This window comes from Lepisosteus platostomus, chromosome 23, assembly GCF_059453375.1.
Source record: "Lepisosteus platostomus isolate fLepPlt1 chromosome 23, fLepPlt1.hap1, whole genome shotgun sequence".
NCBI lineage: Eukaryota > Metazoa > Chordata > Actinopteri > Semionotiformes > Lepisosteidae > Lepisosteus > Lepisosteus platostomus.
The window spans coordinates 14141880-14160347 of NC_142633.1; the positions used below are offsets into that span (position 1 = coordinate 14141880).

The window sequence follows — 18468 nt, forward strand, 5'->3', positions numbered from 1 at the left end:
GAACAATATTAACACTGGGGGTTATTAAACTGTGCTTATATTACAGAGCAAACAAATCCGAGTGCCTTCTTTTTTCAAAGAAAAAGAAAGCCAAGCTTCCTCGCCGACTCACCTCTGAATCATCCTCCACTTTGTCCAGGTTGCGATTGTGTGGCAGGAAAGGAACTAGAGCAAATTCAGTTCACAAAACCAAATAAAACAGAAACATTAGACAGGAGAATGAACATGAAGTGAGTAAGAATCATGTGTTTTTTTTCTCTTAAGTGGACTGCAATGATGTCCTTAAGGTAGTTAAAAAAACAAAACTTGTATCTATGAGGGTTTCGAATTCCAGGGCTTTGTCAAAATCTGTTAACCGATGAGCACAGAGCTAAAGTACATACAAGTACAGCTAAACTAGATTTAGACTTGGATGAAAAATGATTTTAGATGTTACACACAAGCATTTAATCTCTGAGTTTTTATGAACGGAGCAGGGATTGAAGAAATATGAAACCACAATGTGCCAATGTGATTGAAGAAATACATAGTTTCCTGAACAATACTATGCCCTGTGCTACTGTTCTGTGATCAGTAGGTGGCACCACATCACTTTCTGACTCCAGCAGATAAAAACACCCTGCTGCTACTTTCCTTCAACTAGGTCACTTTGTCACCTGACAGCTGAAATCAGCCCAAGAAATCAGGGCTTGGGCTGTCTGCTGCCTGCTGCATCGTGAATGGCAGACTTGGAGCCCACTAAGAAGGCAAGACCAGAACAGAGCATGAGTGACTGACTGCACTTCTGAGAACAAAGGAGTGACCTACTTCCGTCCCTTTCTTCACTAGGGAGGTCCACTTCGTCATTTTTTTCATCTACTGGGGGCTCCTGGGATGGCATGACAGGATCCTGAGAAGAGCAGCAGAACAAGAACGGTTATTTTTCCAGTCATTTTTTGACAATAACATTGACTATCCTATTAGGTCAGTAGTATACTGATATCACCATGCATTGCAAATATCTTTAAAAAACAGAGAGGCGGGATCAGGGATTATTTTCTAGAATAACATATATAGTAATGCTATATATTTTTAAATGCACCTCCAAAAAGCCTCTGTACAAAACATGCTTCATGAATTTGATGTGAACAAAAGCTCTTCAATGATCAGTTTCAATGGAAACTTAAAACATTGCCTGTGAATGTTGTGTTAACAAGCAAATGAATCATACCATCAGTTTAATTAAAAGAGGGTAACTTTTCACATTTTCAGCGTCACCACAAAACTCACAAAAGTGTAGCACCTAAGCCTTCCAGACAAAACTCCTTTGCTACTGCTGCCGCAACCAATAGAGCCCAGGTTCAGTGTTCTTAGCATAATGGCTAACCCATTACTTACTGTCAATCAGTCATCACCAGCACAGGTAAACAAAGCTGGTTCCAGTAAACAAATACTAAGCTGCCCCATCATGTGCTGTTGTGTTGTTTTGCAAGAAGGCTTTTACATCACCCTTTGCTTTCTTTCAAATCTAGATATTTATGTGCTTTTGCAGCAAAACCAAATTGTCGGGGGGGGGGGGGGGGGGGGGGGGGGAGGGGACTTAAAAGGTTTCATAAGAAGATTTGACACAGTGGAACAGGAAAGAAAATTGTGATGAAGCAACTTGTATTCATTAGTTAAAGGGGGGACATATCAGTCTATACAATACATATGAAGTGCATTTTCTTATCAATTAACCTCTGCACAGCAGGTTTGTTTTATGCACTGTTTTGTATAGTTGTATTTTGGCCCAAAATGGCATCTTTAGATACAATGTGGTGTAGTGAGCAAACTCATAAATGCTTCCCAGTGTACAACTTTAGATGCTAAGGATGTTATGGCCATCCAGCAGTCCACAGTGCATGCTGGGAATCTCAGAAGTGGAAAGGCCACACTTGGGAGGTGTCAAGAGGAGAAGAGAAGATCAGGTGATATAGGGTAACTGGAATCAACATAAATACACACATCCTGTGGCAATATTTCATCTGCTGCAGCAATCTCTGGAAAAGAACTGCTGACTTGAGTGCCCGGAGCTTTCGAAGCAGAATACTTCTCATGCCAATTAAGAGAAGAATGATCTTCACTCCATTTTCCATGTGGGAGATTTTAAAAAACAATATACCTTCCAAACAGGAAAACTGATAGAGAAAGACACAGTGTTGACACAAACACAATGTGTAAAATGTTTAAATGCTAGCAATCAAAGAGGGTAAAAGAAGTTCATTGTATTTCCAACACAGTATTGGGAATGTTTACGGTTAGGAAGTTTGTCAAGTTCAGGTCATTTGGTAAATATCTGGTTATGATATTAAAAGAATTATAAAATAATCTTTGGTTATTTTCACAAATGCAGGGCATCTAAAAATACTCTGTCAATATCCATTAATTAAAAAATGAATTAGGACAAACCAGAAACATACGATTTGTGTTCCTCCCTTTTGGTGGCTTAGTTTTTACCCTTTGAATAAAAGAGTGTTCTTAAAAGCACGCACTGGAATCCGGGCCAGCGAAACACAAGGTGTGACAAGTATTCAAAAGCAGCAGGTGTGGGGAGATACTCGACAGCTCAGCTCTGCCTGAGGCGGCCGTGCCGCAGTGTGGGCGGCTCGAGATCACTCACTCACCATATGCCTTTGGCAGGTCAGAGGAACAAGTTTGTGACAACGCTTATGGACCAGGAGTTTGCAGTTGATACACTTGTAGCCCTGCCTTCCGAGCCCCCATATCCTTTCACTGCAGTGGCCACAGTAAGCTTTCTGTGAGGCAGACGGAGAGAGGAGGGAGAGATGGGGTGGGGGGTAAAACAACACATTGCATTAGAATGAGCTCAGAGGGCTTGGGTGGGGGGTGGAGATCATCTGTTCTCCACACAGAGCCTAACTGCATGCTCTCATTCACCAGATTCTCCCTTGCCCAGGCCAGACAGTAGGTTCCATTTCGAAATCAGAAAATATTCTGGTGAAGCAATAGGCCTGGAAAGAAGAAATGTTATGTTTCAAGGGAAAACAAGATGCTGTATCTCGTGAAAGAATTCAAGGGCGATTTAGAGGCAACGCTCCACAGGACAGACAGCATTAATTATCACTCGGCGAAAGCAAATACTTCTCAAGGCTGGTGTGTATCTAAGCATGTAAAAACAACTCGGTTAACATTGCAATAAGACATCTGAAATGGTGTGGCAGAATTTTTGAAACTTCATGCAAGTTTGTTCATGCGTTTAGGTGAATGCCTCCTTAGTTAGCACCAATATAGTATGACAGTGTAGTGACACGAGCCTAATACATTTGCAATAAACATTAAAATTGAGATCGGCTTCTTGTACAAGTGTGTAAAAAGATGAACCGTAGTGCACGAGTCCTGAATATTTAAGCAGATACTGCTGCCTCTGTAGGTGATTTTGGATTTCCAAGCAACCCATTAGCTGTTGACTGCTATTGCTGCTTTATAAATGACAGGAGGACGTGCATCTCATTTCTCCAGAGTGCTGGCCAGAGAAAAGGCCTTAAATAAATAAACAGCACTTAATGCTAACATAGCAGTATTAATACAGGGAAACTTTTGGCTCTGGGCTCACAGAGTGCAAAATAAATTAGTTTTATTGTATGTCTGTTGTAAGACATGTTCGTCTTTTGTAAATTTGCTAATTAACATTTGCAAATGTAAATTATGGTGAACCTGCACTTAGATGAACAATACATATTACGAAGAATGTGTGAGCGTTTATTAAAATACATTTTAATTAAATACACTAGAATTATAAAGAAGCATGTCCAAAAACTCTCCTGAGACCCCAGGTTTCCCCAAATGTTTACAGTTCCATATACCATATCTATGACAGTTTAACAGATTTGATGCATGCATCATTTTCTATTAACAGAACCAGGACTATTTTAGAACATTAACTCGCTCCTAAGTGATGAATAAATGAGATTTATAGCTGATGTAGAAAATTGGTCTTCCAGCCTCATAAAAGAGTACTTTGCATGTGATGAGACAGCTTTATCTGGATTATCAGCGTATACTGTACTTTACCACTGTGGATGGCTACATATAACAATGGCTCATTTTTCTTGTGTTTCAAGGGTGAATGGAGGTTTCTGATTCTGTGAAAGTGCCTTATGGGCAATTTCTGTGCACTCCTATGGGGGATGTTCAGTCTTTTGAGACTATAAAGCTGCAATAAATGTCTACAATAGGTGCTGAGAAGAAATGGGAGTATTTGTTCCTGTCAAAGCAAATCCTGACAACTAAGGTTTTCATTTACTAAACACTGTGTAGATCTGAACTCCAAAAACAATTCTCACAGCTGCTTAACCATGAATGGTGTGATTTTTAAATATGCTCACTGGCATTGACATTCACTCTTTTGTGTATTGCAAGGACATATTTCTGTTATTGCTCTTGAGAAATTTTACAGCTGCAAACAACTTCCAAGTCAACATATAGCAATGTTTTAGCAATTAATTTTTTGGATTTTGTTTACGCAGAGACAATTTCATTTAATTTCACATTAAGTAAACGCAGGACACCACACTTAGAAACAGCAAAAGCAAATTTGGCACTAAAGATACACAGCTCCCTGGCACATGTTTTAAATAAAAATATGGTCATGCCTGGACGAAACCTTGGAGGATAGAAATGCTTATTATGTTGTGGGAGACCTCTTCAAGCACAGAAGTCACTGCAGAGACATTCTTTTGTTTAAAAGAACGAGTCCCTTATGAAAGAAATTACACTTTAATTGTAAAAGAAGCAATTGTATAAACACACATCTAGTTTGGAAGGCTGGTGAACTAAAATAAGTGGGATTTGGCATTTCCTAACAAAAGTGATCAAATTGTGTTTGGGATATTCCATATGTAATCAATAAAACTGTCAATTCTTGACTTCACCTCCTTTGTTTTTTATAAAAAATGTACTCTTTCTCCCAATGGCAAAAGTAAGCAGTCTAAGTGTTAGTATTATCCATTCATACATGATACAGCACATATATTTGTTTATAATGTTCTTAATACTGATGTAGAAAGGCAGTTTTAAAGCTTCTAAACAGCTTTTCATTCTATTACTGGATAAGTAAATATAAGAAGAACGTTTTAGATATACTGTCTTGTGTATACACTGTCATCTATATTTCCTACTGGGCCTTAAGTTTCGCATAGTTTTGATTACTAAGCTTCAGGCTTCTAAGTGAACCAGTGATACACCTCATGCAATTAAGCAAAAACATTTATTCAAAATGAAGTGTACTCTTCTGTTAATAAAAAATATAGGTCTGGTGGCTGATTTTTAATGAACTGTACATGATATGTGGGTGTAAATGTCATTTGTTTTTCAGTGCCGTGACCTATTGCTTTGCTGCTACAGCGAGGTGGTGCATCTATGCATCATTAGGATTAATTCCTAATCAATTACCAAAGTTGGCTTATTAACATGTGACTGGCAGATGAACTCTGTGCTGAACTGTGACTTATATAAAGTACGAAACAAGACAGCCTAACTGAAACAAAACCGCCTGGGCCCTTGCAGGCCGGGGTCTGGGGTCCAGTGGTACCACGTCAGGCCTCAGCCCGACCTCAGGCCCAGCTCGAGAGCGGTCCGCAGGCCCATCCCTGAGGTCTCAGCGGTGGCGGAGACAGAGGCTGGGGAGGAAGCGGCGAGTGTTGTCAATGGGAATGTGGCAGAAGGGGCTGTGGAGCTGTCGCGCAGGCCGGAGACTTAACTCCACTCCTTCCTGGCCGTGCGCGCATTGGCATCTTTCGCCTCCTTAAACGCCAACGGGCTGAGGGACGGAGCGAAGCTGGGGGCAGTGCTAGCTCTGCTGGGGCGGGCGGATGTGGTCTGCCTCCAGGAGACCTTCTGGGACGAGGAGTGTGTCCGGAAGGTGCGAGCACACCTAAGGCATGTCTTTAAATTTAATAGTGTTTAAGAAAAGCATTTATATATTATACTTATTAACATCAAATTATATTGTTTGGAGCTTACTATCTGAAGATAATTTACCTTCTTGTAAAAATGGCAAGCATGTCCACTGGTTGGCCTAGCCTTAAAGACATCAACGCCTACTGTGCCCCACCCACACAGCACTTTGGTGTGCACTGCACTGAAGATCACACAATAACCAAGAAACACATCAATGACCACCAAAAGCTGAACTTCGCGCATGACCAGGAAATTGTTACCATTGTGTAAATCTGCTAGTCTCTCCTAACAAAATCCAAACATCATCTTGAACAGAAATTGATCCCAAGGAGTTTAGTTCCAGAGTATCCAATTTTCTAAACACTGCCTTTCAGTTCCAGACAAACACGCTGAAAGCTAAAGTTTTTCAAGAAAAGGAATATAAGACTTCACAACTTGGAGGCAATATAGGAATCTCCTCTGAGAAGAGAAGCAGAGTATCACAGTGTATATACAGTACAGAATGTTGAAGAAGCAACGAACAGGGAAACTAAATAAGGTTTTTCCAACTACACAAGTGGAACCAATCAAGTGGTAAGTACATGTATAGTATCTCCAGAAATAGTGGCCCAGCTATTACTGGCACTGAAAGGTTAGATAGATGGTCAAAAATGGGACTCATTTGATAACTGGTGTCACATGACCGGATTGTCACATGTGCCTAATGTTGGCATACTGTAGTAACCATTTCTATCAAAGCAGGTCAAATCAGAGCAGGTCAGGATTTTGGGCGATTGTATTTTATAAGGAATGGCCCATCTAGGATTTCAGAATTAGTCTTCCTCACCTTTCGGGACTGCAGATGCTCTCTGTTAATAAATTCTCTGCTTTTCTTGTTCCTACAGTTTAATTCTTTTTTTCAATGCCAAAGTGAAGCCCAATTATTAAAACTCTGGGATTCTCATTCACTGTGCTTTACCAGGCTAATCTGTACACCATCCTTCATGCAGGAGCATTGCAGGCAGCTTAATAAACTAATAAATACTGGACGGTTATGCTTCACTGCACATGCACAGAGCTTAGGAAACTATTTCACAGTCACAGCATTTAGATTCAAATTAACCCTTTCCCCGAAAGAAGCATCATGAGAATGCTATTCAAAGAAACCAGCTTGTATCAGTAAAATTCAGCATCGCCCATGACTTAGAGTTGCATCCTCTTTTTCAGTTTCATTATTTCGTGTCATGTGGCGTTTGTAAAATATCTCTTTCTGAGATACGCTTTCAAAAGATGCTCAAATATGTTGGTCTTGAGTACTGCAGGGAGATAGTGTTTCCCCTTAACATTGCTTTCATGCTTCAACAATCTCTGTGAAGATACCCACACACTCCCCTTTTTATATTAATTAATCGTTTCCACTTGCCCCCCAGAGCATAAATGTCTTACAGAAGTAACATGGGAAATTCAGGCAAATGGTGAAAATACGCTAAGATGTAAGTACACAACTTTGAATTCTTTTTGAATAGGACAGCAATAAGACCTTTACAGCTGGCAAGCTTATGACACCGCAGCTGAAGACAGCTTTCTCCTGCCAAGCTCCGTCACCACAGCCCTTCAGCATACTTTGTTTAGAGGAGTGCGGTCTCAACAAAGGGCTCAGTGAAGGCCCAGTGTGCTGACATAAGCCTAATGAGCTGTAACTGCAAGCGCTCTGGCAGTCTAAAAGTCCGGCACCTCCGACAGGCTGAGCCTCGAAGCAATTCAATATTTACACCAACTCCCTCTTGACCTTGGAAAGCCCCCTCTTTTCAAGACCACCAGCACCTCAGCAAGAGAGTCAGAGCTAGCGCAACCTCACCCTACTCCTGCCTTCCACTCCATAAAGCAAGCCAGGGAAGCTGAATGTGGGGGAAAGGTTGTGCAAGAGACAGAGAGAAACCACCATTCTAATCAAAACAACTAGATTGAAATGTCAGTGGGAAAGACATGATTTGTACTAAACACATTTTTCTGCTGAAGTCTCTCACAGCCAAGCCATAAAATGTGATGTGGCATGGAGTGCTTAAGCTTGTAGTGATTTTTAAATATGAAGCCAATCTGGCCTTCCAGCCTCCACAAGACCAACACTGTTTGTGTATTTAGTTATGAGTGCCTCAAGAAGTAGATTCCTCATCTGATGCATGGATACCTCAACTGCCGAATTTTTTTGGATCTGTTATGCTTTATATGCCAAACAAAATTTTTATCTCACTTGACAGCAAACGATCACTGCTTTTTGTACAGGTCAGTTTTCTTTTGCATGTGTGTTGTATTTCACATTTAAACAGAACCCTGCCAGTCCTCCCTGTACTGTACATTATCAAGATGGGGAAACTAGACACCACTATTTCGTTTGGAAGCAGAGAGAGTGTCAGAAACGTGTGGTCTCATTACATAATTTCTGAGCGCTGGTTATTTTATAAAAGCTAATGAAAGCCTCTGCTGTATAATTTAACAAAAGATTCTTTGTGTGGGGAAAAAACGTTTCATCCCCTTGCAAAGTGCTATAAACCTGCCAGATCTGTAATGTTTCTGAAATGGAATCATGAGTTCCTTGTCTGTTTCATGTCCTGTCAAGATAGAAAAGAATCATCAGGTTTATGTTTGAAATGTTAGCTGCATTCCTCCTGGTCTTGAAACAGGTGGGAGGGATGACATTGGGAACATTACACCCAGGGTAATACGCCCCAGCAATCTGTCTGAAACTTACTCTGGAACTCTCTCTCTACCTCAAGATCTCATTTCAAAGCATTTTATTTTTGACAGTTCAGGGTTAACACTAGTGCACTGTGATCACCATTTTTAACTAAAATGTTATCACGCAATTCCTTCCTGTGTTGTTCAACCAATATGCCCAGCATGAGCAGAAATTCTAGCTTGTGTTTGAAAAGTTGTTCAGGTGCCTGTTATTGACAGCCCCCCCAACTAAAGTAAGGCGAACAACACCTACTATACAACAGCTAATCTGTTGAGAGAGGACTGGTAATCTTGAATGAAGCAACTGATTAAAAGTCCAGATTCTAGTCAGGACATAAACCGTGAAGTCAGGACATACACCATTAAGGGTTTCCATACTGTGTTGGGTTTTTCAACCTAAAACAATGTTAAAGTGTAAGAGTTATTTTGATTTTTAAAAAGTGCAAATACATGAGCCAAAATTACTTACTACCCGTAGAGCACAAAGTGAACACCACTTAATCATATCTGACCCAATTTGTAAAATAAAGTATCTGCACGTGAAACAAGTTGTTGAGGCCTGTGTTTTAAACATAACAAAAAGCCAGTAAAGGAAGATGAAAGTTTACTCATTACAACAACACTTTCCTCCATTAGAGGGGCTGACTGACACTTGTTTCCAGTTGTTCCTTTTGCTGTCGGTATGGGCAACACACCTAACATGCTAGCAGGTAAAAGCATGGGATGAGGAGGGCTTTTATTGATTGCCTGTAATCTCGGTGATTGAAGCAGTGTGGATGCTGGGAAATCGCCTTCCGCTAATCTTATTTCTGTAATGAGCTGTCCACCCCGTGCTGCCTGCTGAAAAATTACCCTTATCTACACACTGCCCAGGTACCAGGAGCTCTCACCCTCTCACATATAGGTAGTGTATGCTGTTTACAGCACAACATTCACAGGCCCATCCCTTGGCAGTAAAGCTCTACTACATTTTTTAAACTAACCCTTGCCCCATTACCCTTGGTAATGGGAACGTGTCATTGGTTCTCATTACATACTCAAAACATACTATTTTTTGCACACTTGCTGCATGGCCACACAATTCACACAGACCAGAGGACATACATCACTATGATTTCACGTTCATTCTACATTACAGGCTCTCATACTGTGGATATAGAGAGTCTGTGCACATGATTTAACTCTGATTTGCTGCCTACATTGAGCATTTGTCTTTGCATGGCTTGTATAGGCCAGCATTGCTTCTTCAATATCACCGAGACACAGGATGCAAGTATTTTTAAAGTAAGATTTAAAGCTGAATACTGCAATATTTTTCATGATTTCACTAATCAACCCGGATGAGAAAGAATAAACACCGTATTCAGAAAGCATCTGGCATCAGATTATAATTTGCCCGCCTCATTCAGTCTGTAACTCAGCTACACACAAAGTAGCTGCATTCCTTAATGGTGCATTTTCTCACTAAAGTAGACCTTTATAATTACCTATCAAGGTTTGTAGTTTCTCTTTAATACATAATATTACCTTCAAAATATGTTAACATGTTAACCTCTTTCATCTCAATCAGGGCCCACAATTAGTTCATATCATAAGTAAATCAGATGAGAAATAATGCCTGTGTCAAGCTCAAACATACTGTAGAAGCATGAATTGTACAAAGGAGAATCAATTACTGATTTGGAGTAAAATGAAAGTTTAGATAGGAGAAAAAGACAATCTTTTTTAAAGACTTGAACCCATAGATTCCTTTTGACAAAGGCTTCCACCTTTCTTCAAACCTGTTAGACCCTTCCAGAAAACCACACCACTCTGGTAAACCAAGCTGGAGATTTCTTTATTGCAATAAAGAAAGGAGGACAGACACAGCCAGTAGCTCTCCTCTCACTCACTTTCTCAAGAACAGCAACATGCTTTTATTTTTGTTGAGATGAGCAACATTTTCATACAAAAACATACATTTCTATGATTGGTCAAAATCAGTTTAGACAGTTTAACTGTAGTCAACCTTGGGCAATCAGCCAAATCCTGTACCAACAGGATTTGGTACAGAAATGGGACTGTGGGAAACCTGTAGAGAAAGATAATGTACGGGAGCTCAATCTGATATGTAGAAGACATTTAAAATAATTCTAAAAATAACCAATGCAAACAGAACTGGAAAAATAGTCCCTTTAAAAGACTTGTGAAGATGACAAAAACGTCATCTTGTGTGCGGTTTTGCTTCTCTCCAGAAATCTGGTCAAGAAAAAGTGTGTGCGTAATGACTTTCTGCAGTCTGGCATAAGCTGAATGGTTCATGTGTACGTGGAGATATACAGTGTGCATAGCTACTGACCATGAGAACCTGGTTTCTCTGATCCCATATGTGCATGTTCCAAATTGAATTGCTCTACAATGCTGCTTTCATAGTATATTTCATGGCAAGGGGCAACCTACTTTGAACACATCCAGCACATTGACACCTCCAATAACTGTAGTAGTACAAATGCTTCTGGTCTTGCATGTGCAGTTGCAGAAGTGATGTCATGTGCTCAACTGGGAAGCAAAGACAACATGACATGAAGGTTCAGCAGACTGCACCATCTGGGGGTTTCAAAATACTTACAAATGAAAGTGAACCAGTATATAAATGACAGGATCTAAAAGAATGGAAACTGAGACATATGTACAGATATGATTATGGGAAGGGTTGCAGCCTTGAGATCTTTCCTAATCAAGAACAGTCCCTGTATAACAAACCGCTTTCCTCAATAACACAGCTTAACAATTCCTGTTGAACAGCTGGGTGTACTAACACAAGAAATCTAGTGTAAAACCATCACAATGTGGTAGTGTGCCACCAAAATAGCACAGGCTGAACATTTTAGTCCAGCTAATGAGCCACAAAAATAGACCCAGTGCTAACAGGATTAAACAATACCTGCAGAAAAAAAGAGTTGACTAACTTATATTAAAAACTGCCCCTGCAAATCATTCCTAACTGGCAGTTCTGATAAAGGCCCTCTCCTCCCACCACCACCATTCCACTTCCTGTTTTAGCCTCCAGTGTTACAGCTTGCCCCCGCATCTCCAGACTGACAACAATAAGGGAAACAAAGCAGTTTGAAATCCATGGCCATGCTGCTCCCCGCCAGCTCCAATCAAGCCTTAAAAATCCCTGTCTCTGACAGCTTTGAAAGGGGTGATGTGGGCTTGAAAGCAGGAGGTTTGACAACATGTATGAATGCCAAATCATATAAAACCCTGTCAAGGCTCTATGGGGCTATCTAAATCTCTGTGGGGGTTGGATGCATAACTCAGACTTCAGGAAATCTTGCAAATGTGTATCATGGTGCTAAGTAAGTAAGGTGCTTCAGATTTGTTATACCCAACAATTCCAGCATGAAAGTGAAGAAAAAGCATACTGTCCTGCATGTCAGCTAAGCAAATCTTGTGTTTTTTTAAATGACACTGCACGTCTTGACAACATGTCAGCATACCTACAGGCTTTTTATTTTTCTGTGGAAAAGAGATCTGGAGCGTTTTCTACTGTACAATCCATCTGCTCCATGAGACAGACCTGTGCTCGGACCTCACGTACTGTATGTGAGAAGTGACAGACCTTGCGTATTCAAAGAACTGCCTCTATAGGGTTTACTTCTAACAGCAACCCACTCTGGCTCAGGTGTCCCACTTACTTTTCGTCCTCTGCTTTTAGTTAAGGACCCCCTTGAGACTGAGTTTGCAGGGAATCATGGGTAAGAACAGTTCAATTTCTGGTGCTTTCTGTATGAGCAGAAAAAATCCCAAGCAGAATTAGCTGTGATTGCCAGAGGGAGAATGTTCAAGCTGACACTCCAGTGCTTCAGTGTGTTTCTTCATTGCATACGTCTTCATGGTTATAACAAGCAAACCATCTCTATATAAGCAGTCCTGTCAGGTAGCCACAGTTTTATCCATGGCTGTGCACGACTAGCCCTGCTCTTCATTTATATCTGACATCTGCTTTTCACTACTGATGAACTGGTTAATTAAATACTACAAATTATGCACACATAGATGTTTCTTTACAATCCATATTTTTAAATAATTTAATGCAGGCAGGCAGAGTAAATATAAGAGCAAAGTCAGCTACTGTATTAAGTAAACAGTGGTTCTTTTTGGAATTTGTAGAAAGGTACATTATCTTGATCAATGAGATGAAATTAAGCATAAAAGATTTTTCTAAATGTGTAAACCATTGAAAAGGGAAATATGTGATTGAGGGAACACTAGAGTTATGGAGTGGATTGTGTAATATTCTTTAAAGCCTACAGTGCCTGTCCTGCAGGTTTGGGGTCAAAGCTGGCTCCACATCACATAAAACACCCTTTGTTTTTTCATTGTATGACACCCCTGTGCAAACTCAAAGCCAGAGCCCATGGTCCAGAAGGCAGAGAAACCAAGGGATTCTCTTGTGCCCTTATTACTTGTCAGCCTAAGGCCCACTAGTGGGTGAAAACTGAAAAGACTGCTTTATAGCTTCTGCATCTGTGATGCACCTGCTCTGTAGAGAGCTCTTCAAATTCTAATTCTGTCAATGTTGCAACTTTCGCGAGCACTAAATCTCTCATGTATATATAGAGGGAAACATAAAAAGAGATAAAAAATAACCTTAGTAAAAATAAAATTCATTCCCCTTCCTAGATAAGCACAATTAACTGTGTGCAGTCACAGCAGGCATGTTGTCAAGAGCATGTTAAGCTGAAGTAGCTCTGTTCTCAAAGGCCATCTCTTTTTTTGCAGTCCAATAAAAAAAAATGGCCGCCCTGTTTTGAAAAGAGTCGGCTTCGAGCAGCACATGGGAATCGTTCAAGAAAAAGGCCACAAAGGCAAGAGAATAGGATGCAGACAGGCTGTGAGGGAGCTGTCTGCCTGGCATGGCAACAGAGCTGTCTCTTTATAGGAGGGTCTGACTCCACACTGTTCCTGCTCACAACAATTCACCGCAGTGTCTCTTACTACCAGCAGCGGACTTGTCAGAGCAGCGTGCACCTGAATGTTTCTCCAGTCAGAACAAACTAAAAAGAACCTCAAGAAGAGAAAGAGAAAGCAAAGAAGAAAAAATGACCTACTTTTCACTTATCGACAGTTTTTATAACACAAAATAACAGCAATATCTTTTATTGTAGAACAAACTAAAATGAGTTTTAGAATGAGGGGCAGTTTTACAAGGAACAATATTTTTACATATAGTTAAAATGCCTCTTGCACTATCACCTTGTTTTCACTGCTTTGTACAGCATTTATTTTTTTTTCTTTCACAGCACTGGAAATTAGTGACACTCAAGAAGGCTGGTGTTCAAATGTCTGATGAGGTATCTTCTCCATCTAGAGCTTCAAGTGAAATACTTCTGAACATAGCTACCTGTACCTCTTGCTTGTTTTTCCTTGAAAATATTGCCAGTGGAATCAGTTAACACAGAATCTAATTTATTGTTCACATCAAGGAGCTGAGAAAGAGCTGAATAGTTTCTTACTCTTTATTAATCTAACCTTTCTCTCTGTCCACAGGCTGAGTTCTCTGCTGCAAGGGTTTGTGGACAAACAGGTGTATCTTGAAGCTGTTTAAAAACACCTCTCTTATAACTAACAATCGGTTTAGAAATGTAGGTGCCTAACTCCATTACACAAATGTTTCTCAGTCCCAGAATGACAGGCCAAAATGCTCTTTATGTCCTGCTCAGCAGAAATACGTGGAGCAAAGGTATCAAAAGCAGGTCAACTTTAATGTCAGTTTGCAACCTTTATCTTAAATCTTTAATTAGTAATGCACAATTATTACATTAATACAGAAATACCTTGAGCTCTGCTTTAAACAATGGTTTTTAACCATGGTGTATGGATTATAAGAGATATGATGTGTCTATTTCCATCACAAACTCTGCAAATGAGATAGATCCAAGCACAGGGAGATAATTTAATCTGGCTATGTCCGAGTGTGACACTACAGCCCTATCAACTACCAAAGGCAATTTCAGATGACACATACAGCTGTGACTCAGCAGCAAAGCAATAGAAGACCTAAGCAGGTTGAAGCATGCTTCACAACTGAGTCTTCAAATGTGTGGATGACCTACTTACATTCATCTTCAGATATAAGAAACATAAGAAAAATAGTTTTTATAAAATCTTGTAAATGTGCCATTGTGCAAGGCTCTATTGTTAAAGAGACCTGAGGTAGCCTTCAGTCAGTATAAACATTCTCATTTGTAAGCCTACAATGCTTAAAAGGCTTAATAGCAAATTATCTAGATCTTAAAATAATAGCTTTCTTTCTTGGATAAGTCTGATTTGGACAAAGGAGACAAGATGCCAAGATGATATTATTTATAACTGACTCATTCATTCAAATCTGTCCTCTTCTTTCATACAAATAAAAAAGTACTGAGATCTCCCAGACCAGAATTGAATAACAGTGGAGATTCAAGAATAAATAACAATAATACCTGCCATAAATACATCTCTCTGCTGTTTGAACCATTTCAGAACTCACAGGCTAAAGGCTCTCATGTGAATGTTGACACCAGTCCTGAAAACTTCATGTCTGTTACCTATTTTTTATAAACAGAAGAGCAGTAAATATACATCAAATACTTAGACTATGTTTTTCTACATATTTTAAATGTTATTAAAAATATTGTATATTATAGTACGACATTACACTACAAAAAGTCATAATAAGCTGAACTTCATACTGCAGTGTAATCACTTCAACACCCATTCCCCATGTACTGTACAGCGATTAATTATGTGGGTCCTATATTTAGAACACGTAGACACTTAAATCCACATTGTTTTTCTAGGGGGGGAATTTAAACACCTAAGTGTTTTCAATATAAGGTTCTATGTGTTTTACGTTCTGGAGGTAGTAGAGTAACAATCAATATGTTTTCTGTGTGCATCCCTGTGAAAGTGATAGGATTCTGAAGGTGTTGGGAAGAAGAGAGCTTGGTTTTCAAGACATTTAGTGGCGAAACTTTTGCTGAGAAAGTCCATGAAAAGAAAACATTCTCGAGAGCAGGGTTCAGAGTGTAACAGCCTGAACTTGCCTTTCCCTCGAATTGAAAAAAAAACTAACCTTATAATGGGACTAACTGCATTAACTGCAGCCACTCACAGCAGAGCAGGAGCCAGTGTGCACAGCAGAAACAGGACCAGAGCCATTAAAATGAAATGAGCGCTAAGGGCATCTGCAGACAAGCACTCAGTATCTAAATCCAAAATCAATTGTCTAGAAACACCAGCCCCAGGAGCACACAGCAAGGAAAAGAGGAGAAAAGAAAAAAAACACATAGGCTTAAACTAAGCATCTGTAAAATAGGCCATCTACTTTTAAATAATGCATCAAAATCTTGACATTTCAGCACGGGTTCTGCATGTGCTGAAATGTTTTGCATCCATTATTCAGCCACAGATGTAAGGGGAAAAGCATGCAATATCACGACAGCGAAAGAGAATTTTTTAAGTTTTGATTTTTGGGGGGTTTTTTTTGGTCGAAGGGAATGCGGACTGCTGAGGTGCGATTGCTTTCCTGCTAGCCCAGCAGGGAAACCTTTGTTAACCCCTTCACCTCCCTAGTCCCACCTAATGGGATACTCACCCTGTTAAAGCGCTTGGCCTGAAAAAGATGCCCATTCACTCGATAGAGCTTCCTCCATCGTCTGGCCCCGCGACGGTAGATTGATTCTACGAAAGAGATGAAAAAGGTGTAAAGAAGCAGCATGGCAAAACTCAAAAAGATGAGAGGCGGTGGGGATGACTGGAGGTCGTGGAGAGTAAACCCCAAAAACTTGATGGGGGGAGAGAGCAGATTAACAACTCGAGTCCAGCTGTCTTCCTACGTGAAATTCTTCAAGTCCTCTGAAGAGTCAATCACATCAGAGAAGATGTCAGGTTTTCACAGAGAGGGAGAGAGAAACACACGCACACAATATACACACTCGCTCTGCCTCTCCCCTTTCTCTCTCTCTCCTTTCTCCCATGTGACTCTAATCTTATTACTATTCTACAATGTCTGTGTGTGCTGGAAAGCCAGGTGAGACAGGGAAGGTAGCGAAGCATGCTGTTCAGCTGTTTATGTGCTTTTGTAGTGATTGTGAAAAGGATCAGAATTAGAAATAGCCCCAGCCTCCTTTTCTGCTGCTGAGCCATTGTCAACAAACCCTTTACAAGAAAAACCTTAACAGATTAGTTCACATCATTGCATTTAGCTGAGAATATTTTTAATAATATTGGATTTATCTTTCTTATTTGCTCCTTGCCATCCTTTACACTTTTTTTGTGTATGATGTCAGGTGAAATAAAATAATAAATATTTAAGACAACTAATAAATATGAATGTAAGCGTCCTTAGCAAACATTAATGAACCACTTCTTATGACGTCGGCAATAACATACACCAAGCACAAATGGGTGTGTAATACCCTGTATACAGTGACATAAAACAGTTTATTGTTTTTGAAGAATGCAATAGCAAGTCCAGCATGAGGAAACATTTATTTCTAGGACTGTTTGTCTGTGTTTACAAGCGTAAGTACATTATTTTAAGGCATCTGGATGTGACTGTGTTACTCTGATAAAATTAAATTTAAACAGGTTACATTACATAACACATGTCTTACTTTATTTAAAAAGGTTAAAAAAAGAAAAGGAAGGTGTGATTTATCAGTTTCTGTTTTATGGAAGCAGCCGATAACTGTATTTGTAATCATTAGATTTTATATATCAGCGATTCCAGATGAGGTCCAGTGTGTCTGCCAGTTTGCAATTCACCGAAATCAGCTCATTATGGTCTTAATTGGACTCATTTAACAACTTCCCCAGGCTTTTCAGGTGCTGAAGTTTAAAGAGACTTAGAAAACCTGCAGATTAACTGGCTCTCCAGAGTTTTAAAGCATTAGATTATTATAGAGAAAAATGTCTTGTTTCTCAATAGTTACAATTGTTTCCTTCTACAGCACCGATTCTACAACTCCACCCCCACTTTCTGACAATCTGAATGACTGAAAGACGCCTGGAATTCTGCCACGAAAACAAAGGATTTTGATTCTCTTCAAAAACATTATGTTCACAGCATGACGAGAACAAAGGATTCAAAAACATAACAAGAAATATGAAAAGTTTTTAAGTAAGGTGGACTGATGATGTTTCCAGAGCTTCTGCAACAATAGAGTCCTGAAATGAAACTATATTTTTGAGCCAAAAAAAAGAATTTGACATATTTGTCAAAATAAGAAAGAATAACAATTGACAACCAATAATAAAAATAAAGGTTGCTGTCTATGTCATTCTCAAGACCGAAACTGAATAACAATCATATAAATACTCTTCAAAACTGCCAAGGATAAGAAAAGAGGTTATTTGGAGATTTCCCTCAAGGAGAGAATCTGAGTACCCATGCAATTCAAACTCAGATTCACATGATGCTAACACAAGAGAATTTCACAGACATGCTCACAGCACAGTCCTGCCAGATTAAGTCACTCTTGATGATTATTGCAACGATTCTCAGGAAACAGTAAACTGGTGCTTGCTCTTCTTGTCTTTGGTGAGGCATGGAAATACGAGACCAGAAAACTGGCACCTTGAGGCTCCAAACAGAAGATAAGGGAATCAAAGCCTTCCTAAAATAATATCACCACTACATTACATTACTGCTACTACTCATAACAATCACTGCTGTTAACTCATTAATCAGTTAGCAAAGGTCAGCTTTTATTCTCAATTATTGATTTTTGTTCCATCGCCTTTTCCTATCTGCTATACACTGCAAGTCATATAACGTCACTTGAT

The 18468-nt window shown here is 39.7% G+C and overlaps 1 protein-coding gene across 5 annotated transcripts in view; it reads right to left on the reverse strand.

Moving 5' to 3' along the window:
* Positions 1-18468, reverse strand: part of prkcz (protein kinase C, zeta) — a 161642-nt gene that overhangs the window by 37706 nt on the left and 105468 nt on the right. For all 5 annotated transcript variants that reach the window (XM_088617497.1, XM_088617498.1, XM_088617500.1 and 2 more), the window contains 4 exons: positions 16277-16362; positions 2643-2774; positions 808-889; positions 113-165 (listed from right to left, as the gene is read on the reverse strand). In XM_088617497.1, the coding sequence (XP_088473623.1) occupies positions 113-165; positions 808-889; positions 2643-2774; positions 16277-16362 (353 nt within the window). The remainder of the gene's footprint in view (positions 1-112; positions 166-807; positions 890-2642; positions 2775-16276; positions 16363-18468) is intronic.